The 22,789-nt window shown below is 40.4% G+C and overlaps 2 protein-coding genes across 3 annotated transcripts; both read right to left on the bottom strand.

The window, feature by feature from the left end:
- Positions 1–730: 730 nt before the first annotated feature.
- Positions 731–10,240, bottom strand: ift56 (intraflagellar transport 56). Its single transcript, XM_084006025.1, has 18 exons — positions 9,939–10,240; positions 9,688–9,831; positions 8,622–8,714; positions 8,333–8,447; positions 7,583–7,632; positions 6,941–7,086; positions 5,924–6,095; positions 5,408–5,482; positions 5,199–5,301; positions 4,714–4,769; positions 4,156–4,209; positions 4,003–4,066; positions 3,832–3,920; positions 3,476–3,559; positions 3,307–3,376; positions 2,108–2,214; positions 1,271–1,404; positions 731–1,082 (listed from the first exon to the last, which is right to left on the bottom strand). The coding sequence occupies exons 1-18, from the start codon at positions 9,939–9,941 to the stop codon at positions 968–970; spliced, it is 1,674 nt and encodes a 557-aa protein (XP_083862151.1). The 5' UTR covers positions 9,942–10,240; the 3' UTR covers positions 731–967.
- Positions 10,241–14,888: 4,648 nt separating this feature from the next.
- LOC311011222 (mitochondrial glycine transporter B-like) lies at positions 14,889–22,577 on the bottom strand. Of its 2 annotated transcripts, XM_084006041.1 has the most exons (8): positions 22,181–22,577; positions 21,750–21,839; positions 19,031–19,155; positions 18,494–18,578; positions 18,112–18,291; positions 17,475–17,643; positions 16,656–16,819; positions 14,889–16,527 (listed from the first exon to the last, which is right to left on the bottom strand). In XM_084006041.1, exons 2-8 carry the CDS (start codon positions 21,762–21,764, stop codon positions 16,405–16,407), a joined length of 861 nt encoding a protein of 286 aa, XP_083862167.1. In that variant the 5' UTR covers positions 21,765–21,839; positions 22,181–22,577; the 3' UTR covers positions 14,889–16,404. The 2 variants fall into 2 exon arrangements, with proteins under 2 accessions (XP_083862167.1, XP_083862166.1); XM_084006040.1 differs by lacking the exons at positions 21,750–21,839; positions 22,181–22,577 and adding an exon at positions 20,090–20,230.
- Positions 22,578–22,789: the final 212 nt, after the last annotated feature.

Genomic DNA, 22,789 nt, shown 5'->3' with positions numbered 1-22,789 from the left:
GTAGGATCCAATGTTTCTTCAGCTTCACTTTAACTAAGGACTACAATTCTCTGTCTCAGATGCTTGGATTATGATCATTCATTTTAAATAATCTCTCGCCCTTAACTTTATGGAAGTGCAATAATAAATCAAGTACACCTTAAATCTTGTTATACTAACTGGAAATTAAACATTTCATGCACCAATGAATTTGAATCAAACTGCACTTTTCACATACCATTGCCAAATACATTTCACAAAGAGATTTAGTTATTAATACTTATCAATGAATACCTTTGTTAGGTAACGAAGGAGGGGGGATTGTAGCTCAGTGGGTAGAGTCGGTCGTCCATTTACAAGAGACACTGAACCCAGGTGCTACAGTAGCCGACTGCTCTACAATGCTTGGGCTGGGTTAAATGCAGAGGTCAAATTTCATGTATCTGTACGTTATGACTATGGAAATGTGTTTGTTTATCTCATGTCAAGGTCCTTAATTTTAATGGTCTCTCATAACTTAATTATAAGACAAAAAACATGTATTTTGCTCTTGATAATTCTTACAGTTTATTTTTGTTTCCCTTCCTCTACAGTTTTTATGTTGGGCTCAATTTATTTATCTGAATTTTTCTGTTATTCCTTGTTCTGAAAATTGTTTTTGAATGTTTGTATTGCCTACAAAAAGCGGAGGAAAACCTGTGTCAAGTCAGTTACTGTGCTGAATTCCATACAAATCAATCACTGACATAAATGCAAGTCATTTTTTAATACACATTTGAATACAAATATATAAAATACAAATATAATTGCAATTCAATACTTACATATTGATAGGAGATAGCTGTTATAGTTCCATATTTCTTGAATGGGGCATAGATAGCATTCATATAATTTAATTAAGTAAAATGAGCAAATGCACTGTGACTGCTGATGTCTGCATAATGTAGTGACTCTTATGTAGTGATCTGAAGTTCAGGACCCAAAGCTGTCACAAGAGGAGGACTCTGTTGTCTTTGGCCCACTTCCTCATAACTCGGATGATGTATTCAACCTGGGGGTTTCCTGAATTTCGCAGCAGGGACAACACCTCTTTGAGTGTCTCCCTAGAACAACAACAGGATATGTGATCAAGATTAGATCAAGGATGCATCATCTGTCATATTTCTTTTATACAGACATTACACCTACCCACTCAAATAGACCACAAGAATGCAATCTGTCAGTCCAGATTATATTTGGTTTTACCGATGATACAATCACATTATTGCAGAGGAAAAAGTGACAAACATACTTGGACTCCTTGTTTGCCAGTATGAGCTGGAAGATGCCGACACATGCCCCTCTCTTGCCCTCCCAGTAGTTCGATCCCGGGTCCAGTTTCTCCAGAGCATCAAACGCTTTGGCTGCATAGAAGAACTGACCCATCTGAAACAACAGGTTGTGATCATGAGTACTGGAATGTAATATATTGACTTGCCAGGTGCAGATAAATACACCTCTTTCAAATTAACATTTTGTCACAGAAGTAAGGGTTTATCCATGCGTCTGTGAAGCCCGTTACACTTCTGGTTGTATTTAAAAAATGTGGTGGAAAACTGATGACATTTTGATGGACGAAACCTCCAACAACATAATAACAGCTAAGCTAAAATGTACTTATGCAAGATGTGACAGGAATAACAGAGTTAAAACTTTTTTTACAGACCAATAATCGATTGCTCTAGAAAATAATCTGCAGATTAAAAATAATTAGTTGCAGCCCTATACTTAAATTCACATGGAAAAGGCAAATAAACATTCATACTTGGACTCTAACTTAAGTATTATTTCAAATGTATTAATCTGTTGATTATTTCCCAGAACCCAATGTACTTCTTTTGCCTGACCAAGAGTCAAAACTGAAACTGATATTCAAATTGACAAAAATACAAAACTGGAGCTAGAACTGGAGAGTGTTTGGCATTTTTGCTTGAAATATGACTTAAATAATTGATTATCAAAATTGGTGGCAATTAGTTTCCTGTGGATCCACTAAGCAATTAATTGAGGAATGGTTTCGGCCATAATTCATACAGTTACACATGTAATTCCCATTTAAGTGGTCACCATGGATGATGAATGAAGTCACCTTGTAGCAGTCGTTGGCAATGAGCTGCAGCAGAGTGAAGGAATCGGAGGAAGTGCCCATCTTCAGATAGAGCTCCCAGGCAAGCCGACCTCTCTGGTTCATTATGTCTGACAAGAAAGAGACGAGTGTTCAATAATCCATCATTCACAGGCAGTTCTAGAAACTTTTATAGATTCAGATTCGGAAAAAATGAAATGCCTGTGGGCAGGTTTATTGAGGTAGGTTAGGCCAAGAAGGGGAGAAGAATCTTTTAATGGAGATATCCATTTCTTAGTGCTTGGTGCAAGAATGAATTCAAGTTCTTTCCAAACCTACAGCTGGGAATCTGGCAGTGATGTTTGATTCAGTTCTCAGTGAACAAGTTTAAAGGCTTTCTTTCTCCAACTTATGATCTGTGAGAGCATCCGTCATGCTTTATGTCATCAGGTGTAGATTACCGTTACATTGAGGATTAATTTGAAGATTTTACTGTTCATTTTATTATCAACAAACCTTACATAAATAACCTACAAATCCTTTATGCCAAAGATGGTGCCAGGATGTTCTCTGATCTTTTTTTCAGACACACATTTATGTTTGGTTTTTTTAACTTCTGTTCTGAATTTTAATTTTAATCGTATTTATTGCTTCACTGGATTTTAATGTTAATTCATAAATGAATACATCTATAATTAATGAACTACTGCCTTGTAATCCATTTTTTATGTTTTTAATTTGATCTACAATTCATTTTACAGCTCAAATATTTAAGCTGTAAAATAAATGTTAAAAGTGTCGGTCCGTGAGATTTGAGATACGTTGCTTCTAGCGGCCTCTTTGGTGGAAACTGCAGGCGAGCCACTGGGCCCTCATCTCCCTCACCCAACAGTGTCGACTGTCTCAATTTCATTACAATGAAACGCAGAATACACTTCCATGAGTAGCTCTGCCTGGGCAGACCAACCGCTGCTGACTGACGTAAAAAGAGTCACTCATTTCTGAATTTTGCGAGGGAATGTTGTCACGGACACGGAAATCCTATTTCTGGTCAAAGACGCAAGTATAAGCACTTTCATTAGTGGGTCATGTGATCAATCACCATTGTTTTAACTCTCTTTGGTAGACAGACATGTGAGTGGTGCTACTTGAATACTGAATTTGCCTTGCAGAAATATAAATCTAACTGAATCTACCATCATGGGTACGACTACAATACATACAGCATCGTGCCAGCCAGCTGAGGTAAACATAGTCATTCTTGATCTTTTCACTCTGAATCAGCAGAAAAACCTGAAAGAGATAATAAAATGAGTCCAACACATTAGCCAGAAGCATATCAGAATTGATAAAAAGCAGTTGAAGATGCAGATGTATGATGAAGCAAGGTACCTCTTCTGCTTCTTTGTAGTTGCCAAGGGCTGCTTTAGCCTGAGCGTAGTTGAAGTTGAACGTATCATCATTATAGAAGTAACCCTGAGAAAATAAGCACAATTATGCCTACACAAAAAGGTGAAGTGCTCACCTTTCTCCCAACAAAAAGAGCATAGAAAGCACTCATACCTGAATAGATTTACTGCATCTGTAAAGCACCACTTGTCATCTGAAGTGACACTCATCACCCAGTGTGGGAATCTCTTTTTTTAAACTCTATCTTACAGACTGACACCACAGTAAAGCAATCTCACTGCGATTCTTCACTGGTGAATACACCATATAATGTATGCCCAGTACTGAGCAACACTAACCTTGACTGAGTTTAGATATATGAGAACATCTTCAAAATGTTTCAAGAGGAAGAAGCAGGAGGCCATGCACTGTCTGCCAGGAATAGTGTCTGAAAGGAAGAAACATGTTCAACACGCATCCTCACTGAATCGCTTCAAAAGCTCATATTGATAAATTTCTGCTCGATGTACCGCATTCGCTGGCCGAGCCTCCAACCAACTGAAAGAACTGCTGGGCAATTTTCAGGTGATCCCTCTGAAAGCACATAAACGACCATTTGTATCTCAGACTCTTCTCTCTTATCATCACGTCTTTGTGTGCGACTATTTAATAATAATACTCACCGATCCAATTTCTTGTCCCAAGGATGCATTGACCACTCCTTTCAAAATGTACTCCTAAAAAAGAAATGATCAAAGTAGTCCCTTTATGGTGGAAATAGAGAAAGCCAACCTTGATCATCCTGATAGAAACCACTTAACGCAATTATGTACTTGTTGGTCAAATATAAAAAGTTTATAAACATTTGATCTATTTTTTTCCATTTCTGGTTCCAATCCAGACAAAAAAGCATGTATAAAAGATATACATAAGTCAAAAACTCCAGCAGTCTCACAGGTTTTCACATCCAGGCTTTGCTGCTGAAGATAAAACACCAGACACAAAAGAACATGCTCTTGGGAACTCTTAGGTGCAGCAAGGACAGAGCTCTATTAACAGGCTTCATTTGATCGGCCATCAGTCTGGTTCATTGTTCATTTTATTTCCCGTATAAAAGTCAAAGGTAGTATGGTAGTCAGTTTTCACATAGTTGTAGTTAAACACAACTTTTGTTTCTTTCAATTTTGCAGAGTTAGAGTGAAATATGACATTTGAACCTCAATGTCACTTTGATTCATCACCTGAGGCGTCGCTGGCACCAGATCTTGGATGAGGGTGTAGGCTTCCTGGACATCATCTGGAATATTAAAATGAATCCATGAGCTAAGAGATGTTCCTCTGAAATTTGACTCTTAAAAACAACTGTTAATTAACAGCAACATGACAAAGAGGATGCTACTTTACATGTTGCGTAATAGATCTGATGTAAGAACTTAATAATGAAAGAGTTAATCTGCAAGCCTTTCTTTTAACATCCCAAGGATTTTAGACATTAAATAAAGCATTGTGCTGTATTTACCTGTATTATTTTCAGATTACTTCAAACTGACTAGTGGATACTAGGACTGGATTTTTGTTCTTGTATTGTATTTGTGTATCCACGATGACAAGAGGTGAAATATGCTGTATCTTTCATAATTTTACCTAAAGACATTTGCTGAATTTCAATTACAATATATTCCTTAATTTGCTGGTTTCAGAAGACTGCAACTCTGCGGCTACACACCTTGTCTGAGATAATAGATGACCAGGTTGAGTCTGGCTTCGGGGATCACATCGATCAGAGGAGGCAGCACCTGCAACGCCCCCTCCCCACCACGAAACACCACCTGCAGTACACGGGGGCAGATTCAGAGGGTGGAAAAGCAGCATGCAAGGCACTAGCGTATGCACACACACCTACACACTCACAGTGAGAGCTTGTGAAGAGCTTACCAGGTTGTGTCGGATAAGCTCCTTAGCAAACTCAAAGGAGCACGAGGAAATGTCGATGAGGTTCTTCAACTCCGCCTGAGAAGGAGAGAGTGTACACCAAAGTCAAACCCACCACCAGTTACTCGCCCCAAATAGATGGAGGACAAGTAGTCGCTGACTCAACTGTAATGGGGCATTCGTGACTAAGATTCCCGGTAGAAGCACACATTTTGTGCACCGACTCCACTAAAATATCTTCAATTAGTTATTTCTCACTAAATGTTTCAGTACTGTGAGCTGTTGCCTTATTTCAAATATTATTTATTGGATTTGTTTATGCATGGTGATTGAACCACAAACATGGATGCAGATATGAAAGAAAAAAAAACAACGAATGAAAAATGTTTTTCCTTTTTTGGGAATAAATAGTCTTTTTTCATTCATTCATCACCTTTCACTTGTTGAGGCGATCTCTCCTTACACAAATAGCATCAGCCCTCGCTCACACGACACTTTAAAATGTCCGGATATGTGTACCTCGGCTGCCTTGCCATTGTAGAGTCTGAAGTGGTTGCAAGCCTTGAGGTTGAGGGCAACGGTGGAGTCCGGCACGCTCTGCAGGTAAACAGCCAGCACCTCCTGGGACACGTCGTAGTAGTCCAGCTTGTAGTAACACAGGGCTACGTACACCTTCAGGGCGAGGAAATCTCTGGAAGAAGGGATGCAATGTGGCCATGAAACTGGCATTCAGAGTCATTATTTCTCATAGTCTGGACACAAATTTAAACAAAGTTAATGATTATTGATTATTATCTAATGTAATGTTGATTGACAGAGTAGGGTGTATACAGATTGAATTAAATTACTTCTTACATCAACATGTCTTCCAAATCTTATTAATATTATATATTATGCTAACAAATATCTTTATAAATGGACATATTTTCATCACCCATTCATGTCGAAATTTCATATGAGCAAAAAAGACAAAGACAAGAAACTATCCCCGAAAAAAAGGAGACAAACAACCAGAATGCCAGAAATACAATTTTTAAAGGACTTACTATTTGCAGGCTAGTATACACAAGGAACATCAAGGCTTTGGGAAAGTGGCCTGATACAGCCATGTTTTTGCATAGCATTTGGAAGAAGTAGTATTACCAGTAAGTCTCATTTGCATTCACACAATAAAGCGAGCTCAGAGCTGTTGCTGAGGCACGCAACTAAACTGCTGTCAAGTAAAGAAACCTCAGATGCACCTTGTCCTACGGATCCCGCAAAGTCATGAAGCGTTCCCTGAGAAGTGGCACAGTGAAATCAAAGCCTTTCATTTTCTATGTACCCTAGCTTCTACAGATACAGTATATCAGTGTTGGAGGAAGCTAGCTCAGCAGGTCAGCTGCAGTGACACTTAAATTATCTTTATGGTTTCACAAGGCGTGAAGCTCAAATGAACAACTCATACCTGTCGAGGTGGTGCTAGGGTGGCACATGTAAGTGCTGCAGGACTGTGAATCTAATTTAGGAGAGTAGAAGGCAGGGCAAAGCACAGACCTGTTCTGCAGTAGAAGGCGTTTATAGATGTCTATAGCCTCCTGGTAGTGGGAGCGCATGTAGTGGATGGAAGCCAGGCTCAGCTGGTCCTCCGTCACATCCTCCAGGTTCTGGTGGAAACCCATCAGCCTCTTGTCATCGCTGAACTGAGACACAGTATGAGGACGATGAAGGAATACGAACACGACTTGAATCACACTGAGGAATCCTTACTGACAAAACAAGATGGGATCAACTAAAGGATCAGATTGTATGTAAGGGTGTTACAATCTACATGTACTGACGACAACGGTGATATTTATTAGCATGTTTATAATGCAGATATGACAGTTCAGCACAATTTATTTTGACTTGAATTTATTTTTACTACACAATAAACAAAGAAAAATGGATATTACTGATTGCATTCTTTTTTTACATAGATATTTTGAAAATATCGTGATAATTCATTATCTTGGGCACGATGATCATGTAGTAAAAAATCTGCTGTTGTGACAGATCTAATTGCATGACATGAATACAGACTTGACTGTTTCTCTCCTATTTTGGACATGAGCCTGTATGTACAGTGCAGGGTTGTATTAGTGCAGGCAGAGAGGAAAAGGGAATACACGTAGGAAAATAATAGAGAAGTTTTCCAACCTTGTGAGCCAAGTGGAAGAGTAGTCTGTTTTGGAGGGGGGACATGGGCGCTAGACAGCAAAAGATACCAGATTCAGTTAGACAGAATAACACATGAAAGTAAGAGGAACAGGTTGCTATCAGCAATAACATCACTGATTGTACAGCCCTGTATGTGATCTGGTAAATAAATGGAAACAATGTCTGAGGAGTGAATTCATGGAAAGTAGAAGTGTACAGCAACCCCATTTAACAAAATCTGCTAAACGTAATGAATTCATTTGTGTTCCTCAAAAAGTCTTCACAATAAAAGTCTGCAAGTAAGTCTTCTTAAATATAACCTGGTGCACGGTTACTATTTTAATTGAAGGTTGCCCAAAAATGCACCAAGTGGCCAAAAGGTATTTGGACAATACTATGGACAATAATCGTGGGCTTTCATAATTTGTGATATTAGATTATTTTTTGTTTGACTATAAAAATAATTACATTATACATTATGTTAATATGATTTTTCCCTGAAAATTACATTAATGAGGAATATTATTAAACAACACACCAATAATTATAGATATTAAGAACCAACAGCATCTTTACACCAAAATGGTCCAATTAAATAGCAAAAATATGATTGGCCATGCCGGCTGGCTGGTGCAGGTATGAATAGAGGCAGTCAAATGCTACATTGTGCAAGCATGAGGGTGGCAGGAAGTGGTTGGCATACACTACAAAAGAGGACTTTGCAAATGTAACTGTGGCTGGAAAGCCTACCCTTAGATGCAGCCTCCTCAGCCTCTTTATAGTGCCCCAGAAAAAACAGCACACAGGCCAGAAAGACCCACACATCAGGAACACACTCAGGCTTCATGGTCAATGACTTGTACTCCTGTCAGAACAGATAATGAAATGTTACACATGTGTTCAGACTCTACAAAAGAACAGTCGGTCACATCCTTACGAATGTATCCAACAGAACTGTTATGTATTTAAATACTGCATCTCAGGTAATTATACTTATCAAACTACACAAAGTTATCCAGGCACACATGACAAAAATTACCTCCATGGCTCTCTTGTAATCACCCAAGTGAAAAGCGCAGTAGCCAATCCAGAGGTCCGCATGCTCCTGTTTCTCGCCAATACTTCTCTGAAACTAGAGATGACACAGCAACAAATCAGCAGCAGCAGCAGCAGCATTCAGAAATACAGTGCTGTCTGTAGCAAGGGTGTGGAAGTGATCCTATTTCTGGATCTTAAATTCCAGGGCATGATACAGGATAATCTGTAGGAGGTATTGCAGGTGAAAGACACATAGTTATCCCCTTTACAAAAGTTCAACAATTATTTATTCAGCTACAAAGGTAACCAGGTAGTTCCATCGCACAGAATCTCTCCACTGAATCATCACATTTGGATTGGTTTGTTTATAGGAAAGTGGAATTAATTGCTGAATTTTGAAACATGACAGTCATTCCCAAAGACTGTATCGGTGGGGGGCACGAGGTTATATATAGGTCGCCTAATACATTTGCAGAATTGTCTTGTTGTGATAAATGTAGTCTACTTACAACACTGAATGGAGACATGGGACAATATGAAATGTTGTCACGACTAGCTTCGCCAAAATACTTGAGATTCTCTATATTATCTGGATAAGCATCAATTTGTGCTTTAACTCTTAAAATAGCACTAAAACATACCAGTTTCACTTTACATTTAGTTAATAAATAAATGTTTTTATTGCATCACAGATAAGACAACTTTTTTAGTGAACATCCTTTTGAGTGAAAAACAAATTATTTTAAAAGAGATGATCATGCCTCATCATGTCTTCCTGCAAAAATATAGTATAAATTACATTACGTTTTCTTGATTCTTGTTACATAGTCACTTGTACCAATCTGCAATAAGCTACGGGCCAATAATTACAATTATTTGACACTTTATCAGGCCTTCAAGTTGTTCAAAAGTTAATCAGCTGCAGTAAGCAGACATAGCTGTGATCCATGAATGCATGTCAGCATGGAAACACGAACCCTGTCCCCTCTAGTGTAGGGTGGCCCTTTAAAATCCAGTCCAAAGCCTCTTCACACACTTATTTGATGTATATGTGTGTGTGTAAGTACCTCCAACAGTGTTGAAGCCCCCAGGTAGTCTCTCTGTTGCAGGTATTCCTCCAAGGTGGGCACCTTTGTCTTGTTTTTCTTCTTTTTCTCGCTGATGCTCACTGCTGTCTCTGCTCCGGCGGCTGGCTTCACGCGAGAGAGGATCTGCCGATACACAACATTTGAATTTCTCAAGTTGTCACAGAACAGAACGAGTTGCTTGGGACAAACATGAACGACATTTTCAGACAATTGCAAACACGTTAACGCACCATGTTGACCAGTATTCCTCGAAGAGGCCCCTCAGACTTGTTTATCGATAACCTAGGTGACGTTGGGTGCTGCTATCAACGAAAACACAATTCGTTAGCCGTTACGCGTGCTACCTAACGTTAGGCTTCTAGCCACCCGAGGTTAGCTTCATTTTACACATTGAAACCAACATAAACCATCTTCTTCGACGAACACGGCAGCGTCACAATGAACGTTACAATTCAACACACTAATCCACTATCTCCTGGAGAATGATGAACGGTCTCGGTTAACATTGTCCGATAGTTGAATGCATGGACGTACGAATGTGTAAAGAGAGCGTAGGTTACGATTTCCGCTCAAATCTTTTCAAATTAAAGGCACAAGCAAAAGGCCGCGGCAATGTTGTGAGCCAGTTAAACACTTTTTTGCGTTGAAAGTCATATCAAGACCCTCCTCTTAAAACCTCCGAGCGGGCTTAACCCCGGTTTGCAGATGGCAATTGAAGGAAAATGTAGCGACATTGTAAGCGTTTTAGGATACAACTCTCGAATTACTTTTATTTTGAAGTCAGACAGTTTGACGCTAAAACCGCTCGATTCTTCTATGTTAAACTTTATTAAGAGGTTTGTTCTTTGTTGCTAAGCAACGGGATAGAGAAAAAATGTCCGCGGTATTTCATGAAGGATTGGGCATTTTGATCAATATATGCAAGACAGCCTTGAACTACATAACTACTCAGAAAGATCGGCTCTGTAACAGACACTGTCGAATTGCCCCAGTGGCCTAATGGATAAGGCACTGGCCTCCTAAGCCAGGGATTGTGGGTTCGAGTCCCATCTGGGGTGGATCATTTTAAAGCTAATCAGAAAGGAGATCATTTCCACGTACAAGGAATTTGTCTCGGTCTTCAGTGCGCACGATATTTACAAAGAATAAACAATAAAGTGAAGTACTGCAGCCAAGAAAATAAATCAAATTTAATTAGTGCAGAATGTTGCAAAATATTAGTGCAAAACTTGTATCATCATAGGCAGATGACTGTGTGGGGGTGGGGGAAGGGGGTAGTGTGCATGTCAGCATATTTGATTGAGTTTGCTGTGATCCACTCAAATACTGTTGTAATTACAATGTGGCGTCAACAAATAGTCCATTTACCCGATGAACTACATATGCATTATTTGGTAAGTATTATGTATCTCAACTTTACTTTTTAACTTGCAATAAAGTGGGTAAAGTCTGTCAATCATCGGATCATTTTAGATTAAAGTAGTCAATTTTATGGAGACCTCTGCTGAAGTCTGAAAGATCCTGTTCTTTTCATTAAGATGCTGTATTCATTATATGAGCGATTTCACAATCCCATGCTAAATGCCAATATTGTTTTTAAAGGAATAATTAATTTATAAATGTTCCTCTGCTGCTACCCTCAGGAATGTTAGAGTAACAGCATGAAGGTCCATCCCAGTCAATGAACACAAATGAACAGCCTTTATTAATTAAATGCCTCATAAAGCTACAATAATACCCAAGTGCATTGTTGGGGTTTTATTTAGGCTATCCAAACAAACAGTAAAGGAGCTCAGTGCTTGGTTAGTGTGTCCTGTCCTACAGGGCTGTTAAACAGTGCTTTTTAAACACCTAGTGGAGGGAAATTGAGACGACGGAATCTGAGCTCAACAGAGAACCATGTTTATTGCAGCTATGTTTTATATTTAAACCCATGGCAAACGAAAGAGACGGGCGACTGTCACTAATTAACAAAACATTGACTAAGAAGCCATTGGTCCCCTCCCTTTAAGCCCCTGTCCTGATTTGGCATTACAAAACTTTAAGGGTGTGAAGTTGGCTGAATTTGAATATGGGCACGGGCACTGTAAGTAGAATTCCCCCTCCCACCAAATGATGTTGTGGGCGTGTGTGGGTACGTACGTGTGTTTATCTCACTCAAATCCAAATGCATGTCAGAATACACAGATTTCATTACAATGGCTGCCAGTAAAGACAGGTAGACTAGTGCCAGTGAAGACAGAGAAACAATCATAAATAAATAAACACACAGGATTCAACGCGTGAAAAGACCATGAAGATAAAATGACTAGAGAAGGTTGTGCCAGTAAAAATAAATATAATAAAAAATAAAAAGGAGATGAGTACGTGAGATCAAATTATCTTCAGACAGATGTATATAGAGTTTACTGGCATGGACTATTATGTAAAATGGCCACACCTTTAAAAGTTTGAAATGAAGAGTGTAATGCATCAAATTTGGTGAATAGTCTTAAATAAAACTGTTCAATCAGATTTGTTTGTTTCTTTGTTGTTGTTGCTGTTGTTTTTCACTTTTCATGTATTTATAGTTTTTTGTAATCCCAATTTTTTTTTATAAGTTTATGATGAAAATTAAAGTAATATTTGCTTTTCAATAACAACAAAAGTATGATCACTGGGTGTGTTTTAAGCATTGTAATAACTCCCGTTTACACAAAGTGACAAGAGACCATGCCATCTTATATGAATCATTGACAATGTCTCGTCAGGCTTCATGCCCTGCCAAACAGCGAAAGACGCCTGCATTTCCTCAGTGGACTCAGGGTTCACCAGAGGACATGACACCATGCTCCGGAGCTGTCGCCCTTTATATTCTGAAGATTTTGGAGATGAAAAATTGCATCACTATGTATCTGTAGACCACAGTCTAGTGCCTGCTGGTGCCTGCTGGTGCCGCTAGATATCACAACAACTGTTGAATGGATTGTCTATGTGACAATCATGGTCCCCAGAGGATGAAACCAAATGACTTCCCCCGCTAGCATCTCCATCAGGCCCAGACATTTATTTCTCCAATACATTGCTTTATTTGTAACTATTTCCCTAAGCCTCAACTCTACTTTGTCTTTACTGTTAAGTGGCTCATGTTGGCACGCCGCTCATTAAACTAAGATAGTGAACATAGCAAACATTATATCTGCTGGACAGCATTCAAACAGCACCGCTGTGAGCTTGTTGGACTGCTAGCATTAGCATTTAGCTGGAAGCGCTGCTGTGCAAACGTATACAGCCTTCAGATCGGCTAGCGTGGCTGTAGACTCATTTTGTTGTTTACTCATGAATCTTTTGTTTCATACAATCTGTGACCATCAGATTCCATCGATATGATTGATCCTTACATCACAGAATCTGATTGGTCACAGAATTTATTTTCCAAAATACTACACAAAGCATTTGTAAATTGTTGAAAGCATATGGTGAGTTTAGACAGGACTTGATTTCATCAATTGTTCCTCAAGGTCAAATGGAAATAAACTTCCCAAGCAAAACTTCATAGGAAAATGCGAGGAGGCTTCACCAACTTCAACCGATGACTTGCAAACCATCAGCATCATGGTTTATTTGACTTCTGGCAGTAGAGCATAGCTAGACTGAGCCACTGCATTGCCTCTCCTGATTCTTGAAAGGACCCCTTTTCAATGAGGAAACCACATTTTCCACTTTGTAAAACTTTCGACACACAGTGCACCTGTCTGGTCCATAATCCAGTTTTTACTTTTTCATATGTTTTAGTATTGAATTTGGTTCTTATTGATTATTACTGAACAGATGGGACAGACAGCAAAAAAAGGGGAGAGAGAGAGACGTTAAAACACATGGCTACCAGGACAACCCCGGATATGAATATTTGAGTTTTTGCATAATTTATGTATGCAAATAAAAACATTTGGTCGCAGCAGGAGGCTATGCCCAACTTATTACCAGTCAGCAGAAACCTGAAACACAGACTTGACCTTGAAGGCTGTAAGCTTCACTGCCATGGAGATCGTGGTTTTGAAAATGCTCTTTGTTGCAAGTGTTTCTACGACGTTTAGAAAGCACGTTTATGTGCAACTTGACTACACATGGCCTGAGGCTCAACAGCACTGCAGAGATCTTTACACTGATCTGTCCCCATTCACTACGCCGAGGGTTGAAGATGGACTGAAAAATGCTGAAATGTTTAGCAACAGGAAGGTTCATCACAAGTTCTGGATCGGCCTCTACAGAAACGCAACATACTGGACCTGGTCAGGAGGAGCAGATGCAACAAACATACCGTGGGACACAGATGAGCCGGATGACGATGCGGATCAGAGGGTTGCTAGTGTTTGTTGGCACGGCTGTACGTGGAAAGGATGGCACAATTCCAAACCATCTCGTCGACGGCCCTTTTTCTGCTTCAACCTGATCGTGGTGGAGGAGGAGAAGACCTGGGAGCAGGCGATGAGATACTGCAGACAGAATCACACTGAACTCACAAGCCTGGCCTCTGAGACCGAACACCTTCTGGCCCTGAGCAAGATCCAGCACAACACTATCACTCAGCGGGTCTGGATCGGCCTGCGTTACATGGGGGACGGCTGGCGGTGGGTGGACAGCGACCCTCTGGAGTACGAGGCCTGGCCCCAAGGAGGAGATCAGGACCACCAGTGTCCAATACATGGACGCTGTGGAGCTTTATCCAAAGAGGGGCTGTGGGAGAACTGGGACTGCCGGGACAAACTGAACTTCATCTGCTATTAAACGAAATTTGTGTTACATAAGATTTAAACTTTCTCAATCTTACTGGAGGTAACATGTTGGATTATGTTTTTAAATTGTTCAGTCCATCTTGTTACTGGACACTTTAAATGGTCTTTATAGTTTATGTTTTGTGCACATATTTCCCGTTGTTATTGCCATTTCTACTTTTAAGGTCCAGATATCTTGCTTGTGTCATTCAAGTCAATTTAGAAACTAAAGGGCGATGGTTTGCATAGAGCCACAAACCTGTCGATGATACATTTTTTCTGTAACATTAATTAAATATTTCACTATATGTTGAAAAGCTGTGTGAGTATGAAATATCTGGTTAGAATGGTAATTAAACAAAGTCAACTTCATTTGAATCTCCAAATGTAAATGAACGAAAAGTCCAAATTATTTTTTGAAAGAAAAAGAAAGACATTTATTAACATAAAAAACCATCCAGGCACAACGTCTGTCTGAGCAAACACATGCACTGACCAAATATCTACAGAAACCAAATAGTCACGACAGAGTCTACAGAGTGGCGTGATGATGAAGATAATCGATGACGAGGTAAAACCATGTGTGACTTGCAGCACATGTGACATTTAGATACACAGCAAACACGGTAATCACATCCTGTCATCACATTTCTCTTTTGGCTGAACAACCTTCCCCGTTACATCACAGATCAAAAGACTTCCAAAAATGTGTGTGTAAGTTCAATCTCCTCCACTAATAATATATGAACTCTTTCTTATATCAACAATAAATAATATTTATAGCGAATGTCAGAATGTACAATGAACATAAAAATAGGGCATTCATTTGTTACAACAGATAATTCTGTATTTAGTCAAATATTTACAAATCTGAGAAGATGCTGGACTCTCTCCAGCACTGATAAGGGTTCTGTGTAACTTTTGCAAACGCAGTAGCACAATGGTTAAGCAATGCTTCACTTGCAAGCATAACGTTCTGGAAATATGCTCACAGGAGGTGACCGACTCCAACAAAACCTGAAGTCAACACTGCAATTTCCCCATTAAAATGTAATATTTACATGCAAAAAAAAAAAAAAAAGAATAAAAATAGATAAGTGCTTATTTAAACACAGGAAACAACGCAAATAGCATTGTTGTTTTTGTCTGCTACCCTTCTTAAGTCCAGATGTGACAGACTATTATTAGTTCTTTAAAATGCACATCTGGTTTCACTGTGCCGAGTCACAGTTTATAAACCTTAAATAAGCTTAGTTTTGAGCTGTATGACAACGAAGGCTTTATTGTGATTTTTCTTCCCATAATGCAGCTGTGTGAGTACTGATTGTCTGAGCCTGCAACAAATTAAATATCCAAGTCTGCTTGTTTGGCAAGTTTGATTGGCAAGTAAGAAAGATTGCTCAAGCTTGTGCAAGTTTCACAAACTTGGCAGAAGCCAGCGCTCTTCTCTCCGCAGTACCTTTGGCTACTCAGCGGATGTACAGTACACCAGCTGGCTGAGTCCCTTTTGTCTTGACAGCAGTTTAAAATACCTCGTCAAAGGCAACTACACTGCCCAGCGCAGTCGCAGAGCCTCTGTCAACGGCATTTTGTTTAGCGACAGCCAGACCTCGGGGTGTCCAAACATGAACGGTTAGAGGAAGAATAAGTTCACTTCAGCCCAAGTTTGACATTTAGAGTGTGTCAGGTGTAAAATCACAATCTTAAACACAAACAGGCACATTTACACAAACATTTAAATAACAACACACACAAAAGTCATTATAGCGTTCTTACTCTCTCATATTTATCCACCTGGTTGGTCATCTCTAAATCTCAGAAGTGCTGGTTCACCGTCTCTAGAAGCTTAGCTCCACTTTGTTCTTTCATGGGGTTTTCAGTGAGAAATATCATTATTCCTCATATTTCATCCTGTGTTGTTGTGGCTCAACACTGATGCTCCTCAGGATTTGAGACCCATTCGAGCCATCAGCTGTTCGTAGACAGTCCAAGCCATAGCAGCCATCAGAGTGCGTCGCAGGGACCTGGGGACAGCCCCACGAAAAAACCCGCCCATGCCGTGCTCCTGAGGGAGAGGACAGAGCAGGGAAGTTCAGTATGATATGCTAACAAGGAGCGCTGCATCTCCCTGAAAGGGACGTGCACATGCAGTGAGACAAAAGCTGACAGCTGTGATTAAATGAGCATCATCACCGTGTAGATGTAGCGGACAGCATCGGCCGTGCTCCAGTGGGATGGGCTGATTTGAATGTGGGTCTTCACCACGTCTGCTGGCTGTGTGGCCAGTGACGCCATGACGCCTGCAACCACCCCACAACTGAAGTTCACCAGCGGGGCATAGGGTGACGACGTCACCTCTGAGAGATGAGAAACCAGGTATCAGAGCATGTTTCAACAAAGATCTGGGCTCTGGATGTGTTGCTGTACTGAAATTAATGCGAATGGCCGGCAATTTACTATCCTAATAGCACAAATACTCACAGAATTTCCAGAAAAACTGACAAGAGAAAATGCAAATTAATGCATGGTTCCATCCACTACTGTTATGAAAATATTAAATATAAGAGATGGGCACACTGAAAAAAACAGAGCTGATGCCGTTTCTCCAGTAGGGTTCTATTAAACGACGGCGACTCCAGCCAAACCTCAAACAATAGAAAACTGTGTATTTGTGTTCAGTGAGGAGTGACATTTAAGTTTATGTACACCATGAACTGTTAGTCTGTTTCCATTGCACTTGGCGTTTTCGTTTTATCATTTTTTCCACCTCAGCAATGACTTTTAGCAAAATTTCAGGTTGAAGTCATACAATAGAAGCACTTAAAAGCCTAAAGCGCTAAATCGCTCAATAATAAAGCATTCACTAAACACTTGGTTGATGTTTTGGTTGATTTGATGGGCGACAAGGACAACATGTAGACAACCTGCTGCTCATGAGATCTAGATGTAGAATATAGGGCTTCACATCTTAATGAACTGCATTTTGATCCTCTGATGCAGTGTGGCTCTCACCGTGAGGCAGCCCCTTCTTGGCCTGGCTGTAAAACATGACGTAGATGCCGGAGAACGGAGCGTCTCGGAGCAGCGTGGCAGTCAGTCCTGAGAACAGCGCCCTGATTCCCTCCGTCTCATACATGCTCCTCAGAGCACCTGCCACACTCACATAGTTGTAACAGCCACTCTGAAACAACAAACCAACACGCAAAATGAATATTAAACACATTGATATGAATTCATTCAATAATTGTCTTGTTTGTCTGGAAACACTTAATATGCAGACAGCTGCTGTTGTCTAGTTGTAGATAGTGGTCATTAATTAGTCACCATATTTGTAAGGCTCAACTACTTCATTAGTGTCCTTTCTTGTGGCTTGGGAGTTTCCACTTAGTGGATCAATGTTTTTAGATTGATCGTTTTCTGTGTATTTTATACATAAGAAGATACTGAAAACAGGTTGAAAAACAGATTACAAAGACAAATCATTGCCTAAATGCAATCAAACATTAACAACTGTCTTGAACTGTAAACTGTCCGGTTAACAATTCAACAACAATGGAAACTTGGCTGTGAGGAGAGGACTATTAAAAGTTCACGTCTCAGGTCAGACGAGCTCTCAGGTCTCTCAGGATGTAGAGAAACCGCCGCTCACCTCAAAGCGAGTCTTGATGACTGTGAACGGCAGCATGCAGACACCAGCCACAGCTCTGGCACCCGCTCCAAGCAAAACAGCCTCGCCAGCGTTGGGAGCCCGCTCCAGGAAGTAGTGCTGCTTCAGCGAGTAGAAGGTGCTGAAGTAGATGCCAACCCCGGGGATGCAGCGCACAAACGACTGCCAGAGAGAGAGCAGTCTGGTTGTTAGAGCAAGACGGAGAGGTGATGTTAATGCAAGCTGAAGGACAGAGAGACTGGTGCTGGAGAACAAACACCCTGGAGAGTCTATGACTACATACATACATAAAACATACATACATGGAACAACAGGAATTATAACATTTAAATGTTGAAAATAATATACAAGGTCAGTTACTCACTGGTGAAACTCCCTTCCACAGACTGAAGAAATTCTCTGTCCTAATAACGTTGATCAAAACGGTAAACATCCCCACCTTTGGTGCACTACAGGATGACATTTAGGAATGGTTACGCACACAATTGAAGGTGCAAACCCTCAAAGAAATACAAATGATTAACTGTTTGGACTGTAGAACAACAAGTATACAAATGATCTGCTGGAAATTGGTACTAAGCCTTCACCTGTGGAACGTTGTTTGAAGTAAGAATCCACTTTTAGCTGATAACATTTCCCGGCTACCTAGCGGCCTGAGAGTATGATTACAACGTGTGACTAATTGCCCTATATGGGTCATAACAGCAGATTCAGGCTGACAGTGCTTGCAAATTGTGTCCTGTCGTGCTGTGTATGTGCGAGTAAGTCAGAGAGAGACAAAACGGAGAGCAAAAGAAAGATTCCACCAGGGACATGCTGATGTCCATGCGTCTCGTGGCATGCAGGCGATTGTGTGTTTGTACGTTTATGCCCATGGGATGTGTCACATGCTCACACGCACCCTGGCTTGGCATTGTTCTGCAGGGTCTGCAGCCGTGTCTTGATCAGATCCAAAGGCTGGAAGAGCAGCGTAGAGCAAGTGCCGCTGAGAGAGCCACACATAAAGGCTTTAAGAGCTGGGTGAGCCTAAGGACGATGACAGAGACAGACAGACAGAGAGAGAGAGGGACAATAGAGGAGAGAGACAGGTGGAAAGAAAGAGAGGATGGAGGAATGGCAAATAGAGGAGGACAAAAGAGATGGTAATGTAGAGAGAAATCAGAATTATAGACAGGGAGGAAGATGTTGGAGGATGACAGACAGAGTGAGGGGACAAAGCAAAGAGAAACATAAAGGATTAGACACAGTGTAAAATAATGTGAAAATGAGGCATTCAACATCTTTCTCACCATTGGTTACCTCTGTTCTTGAATGCTACAGACTTGCTCAAAAGGACATTAAAAGGAGTAATAGAATCTGAAATTAAATATCTGAATTCAAAATCCTGACACAAGAGAGCTGAGCCCCCAAATAGTCTTTTATGTGTAGACTATTTTAGATGATATTGATTATCCTTTTAAAATAAATATGCTCGTATGACATTTCTATTACAAAAAAACCAGCCTGTAGCACAGAGTAGAGGCCAGTTTCCCTCACAGTGGAGATGATGGAGATATGTAGAGACAGGCCACACACACACACACACACACACACACACACACACACACACACACACACACACACACACACACACACACACACACACACACACACACACACACACACACACACACACACACACACACACGAGACATAAACACGAGACATAAACATGAGACATAAACATGGACAGACAAGACACTTAATTTAACGGTTCCAGAAAAATAAAACAAATGAGGAAAAGAAATGCTTATAATAAGGCAATAAATATTAACCACAATTACTGCAACATATAGACAATATTTCTGCACTGTACATAAACTGTCTTCTACACACACACACAACATTCAATACATACTATATGTGTGATTTATACACATATCGCGCGCGCGCACGCACACGCACATGCACACACACCTACCTTCCTGCCCGGGGCTTGGCACTCAGAATCCTGTTTTTCCTGCATTTTTGCCCTTTTTCACCTCCCTCCCTCTCTCTGTGATGCTTCTACAAATAGCATATTATAAAATAAACGTCCATCTACCTCTCCACAAACCTTCTCTCTCTCTCTCTCTCTCTCTCTCCCTCTCTCTCTCTCTCTCTCTCCCTCTCCCAGTGTTTTTTCCTGCTTCTCGTCCTCCCCCCACCTCGTTCCACAGCCAAAGTAGAAGCTTAATCCAGCCTTCATTTTTCTATGGGCTTCTATCTTTATCTTGCAGACACACACTAACACATCTATATTTCTCCCCTCTGCAAGGCTCACTGCTAAATTGTATCTTTGTCAAAATGCATGAATCATGAAGTGACTGTGTGTGCGTGCGTCTTTTTAATTATTATTGAAAAAACACTGCATGTTTCCATAATGCCCTCCACATCAGCTCTGTCCAACCTGAATCAATAAAATGGCATCACATTCTGACTTTATTTTGATTTTGCTTCATGTACGTTCAGATTAGGCCAGCCACAATAACTACTATATCGACTTGTAGTACAACATATAGACGCAACCTCATCGTCATTTCTGCTGACCTAGATATTGCCTGTTGTGTTAACATGTGATTGTTTACATAAGAAAGCCACCAACATGAGGTCAGAATAAACAGCATAAGACATTGACTATTTTTGTTTGCAGAGCCCGAGAGCTCTTTTTATTTGTTGCTTTGTTTATTTATTTCAATTACAATGTCTGAATATCTTTAAGAATGAAAAGTTCACTTTTCAAAAGGGAAAACTTGCATAGCTATGCTATTATATTACTTTTCATATCATATAATATGGTCTCAAAATGACATTAATATTGTTTATTGCATTTATTTCTGGGGCAATGTATCATCCAATACAATAATTTATCGTAATGGGCCTATTTTAGATATTTTTGAATTTCAAAATAATGCGCATGGCTTTGAAAAGGCAAGTCTCAAATATCATTAGCAACCAGCTGAAAAGGCAGTTGATTTTGACAAAATCGACTGTTTTTCTCCAATGCTGGGAGACGATATAAAGGCTTCTCCCGCCAGAGATTTTGCTATTCGTTGCTGTATTAAGCCATTGAGGGCAAAGTTGTAAATCAATAATCAAACCGCATTATTGGTTTTTAGCATGATTTTGACAATGTAATGAAGTTTCATGGTTTGTCAGGGATTTGATTCACAGGAGCAGACAAAAACAGTCCCATCGGTTCAATGAATTTCTTGACAAATTACATCATTTTTTTCCATAAACAGTAAATTGTCTTGATATAAAATTACACACACTGTGAAAGGGGGTTTTAATTCACATGTAGTTTTAACTGCTGCGCCATCAAGTTGGACTGGGTGTTTATTTTCCATAATTAATCAACCGCTGGTGGCTTGGCTGGACAGTCAAGAGGTCAAAGGTGAAAATGTTAACAGTGGAATATGAAGACTTCGGGGGACACACACACACACACACACACACACACACAGACAGTACTACAACTTGCTGTACTGCAATGGGTAATGGGTAAATAGACGTTGATGAAGGGTAACACCGCCGCCTGACTGACAGGTCGAGTACACTGACCAAAGCAATCAGTGGCAGCAGCCTGCAGGTGCACTCACCGCAGCTAACTCCATCTTTGACCTGGATGCTGGCTCCAGTTTCTCCCCTGGTGCTGCCGTTTTGAAGCTGGTTGATTTCAGCCAACGTTACTAAAAGTGGGAAATTCAAAAGGCAGTCGCGAGTCACATCGTTTATGGTCGTTTGCAAAGTATCTTTGGATGCTGTGACAGCGAGCTAATTTAGCTAGTTATCTGTCAAAGTACCGTGAGGCAACGGTAACGTTAGTATGGCAGCCTCAAGACAGGTTAACAGGTCAAGACAGTTAGGGTAAAAAACGAACTACTTTAAACGACAAACGCCGTAAAAACCTACCACATAACACCTAATGTCCTTTTGAAAAACATCGCCTAAGCTATCGCCTCAGCCAGAATACATGACTTGCCTAGCTGGCTACAGCGGCTAGCTAACTTAGCATGCTAGCTCACCTTACCTGACTTTGAAGTGTGTTAGGTACTGATGGAGGAGATGGTCACGTCTGCCCGCTTTAGCAGCGCCATGTTCGGTCTTTACCACGGCAATCCAAACAACGTGTCTCACCAGTACAACGTCAGTGGCGGTAAACACTATCGCCAGGCTGAATACAGAACTTTCTGGCAATGCTCATCAGCTAGCTAACGTTAGCCTTAGCTCGCCACAGTGACGTTAAGTCGTTCAACTTCAGTCCGGCTCTCTTAAACAATACTATCTAAGGTTGGCGTAACAGCGGACAGTGTCTTGAAATAGGTCCTGTTCCGAAAGCTGTTTTTTTTTAACCTCAGCAATTAATGTGAGGCGTTATCGCTACTTGCTGTGCAGGCGTGTGTTAGCATCTGGCTAGTAAAGTTCATCCTAGTGCAGCGTCGACATGCATCATCTCGCTGTCTGTCACACCCCAGGAGCACAACCGCAGTACTTCAGAGTGCGTTGGTTGATTTGGGCAGTGATGGAAACTGGGTTAGTGTGTGAGCTTGGCTTTCAAAGGCATACACATGAGTAGAACATATCGTTAGCCTAATAGCATAATTGCCTAAGTCATATTTGAACGTTTTCGGAAAAAGAG

Source organism: Eutrigla gurnardus (genome assembly GCF_963514095.1).
Source record: "Eutrigla gurnardus genome assembly, chromosome: 3".
NCBI lineage: Eukaryota > Metazoa > Chordata > Actinopteri > Perciformes > Triglidae > Eutrigla > Eutrigla gurnardus.
This window is presented reverse-complemented; position numbering and strand designations above follow the sequence as displayed.

What these genes read in the sequence shown, in the direction of transcription:
- LOC311011222 (XM_084006040.1), bottom strand. Translation starts at nt 20,134, where the DNA reads ATGCAGGAAAAACAGGATTCTGAGTGCCAAGCCCCGGGCAGGAAG. An exon ending in GCCAAGCCCCGGGCAGGAAG is followed by an intron (nt 19,156 to 20,089) that starts GTAGGTGTGTGT and finishes CATCGTCCTTAG; the next exon opens with GCTCACCCAGCTCTTAAAGC. An exon ending in CAAGAAGGGGCTGCCTCACG is followed by an intron (nt 16,820 to 17,474) that starts GTGAGAGCCACA and finishes CTCATCTCTCAG; the next exon opens with AGGTGACGTCGTCACCCTAT.
- ift56 (XM_084006025.1), bottom strand. An exon ending in GGGCTTCAACACTGTTGGAG is followed by an intron (nt 8,715 to 9,687) that starts GTACTTACACAC and finishes TGTCATCTCTAG; the next exon opens with TTTCAGAGAAGTATTGGCGA. An exon ending in AGCTTATCCGACACAACCTG is followed by an intron (nt 5,302 to 5,407) that starts GTAAGCTCTTCA and finishes CGTGTACTGCAG; the next exon opens with GTGGTGTTTCGTGGTGGGGA.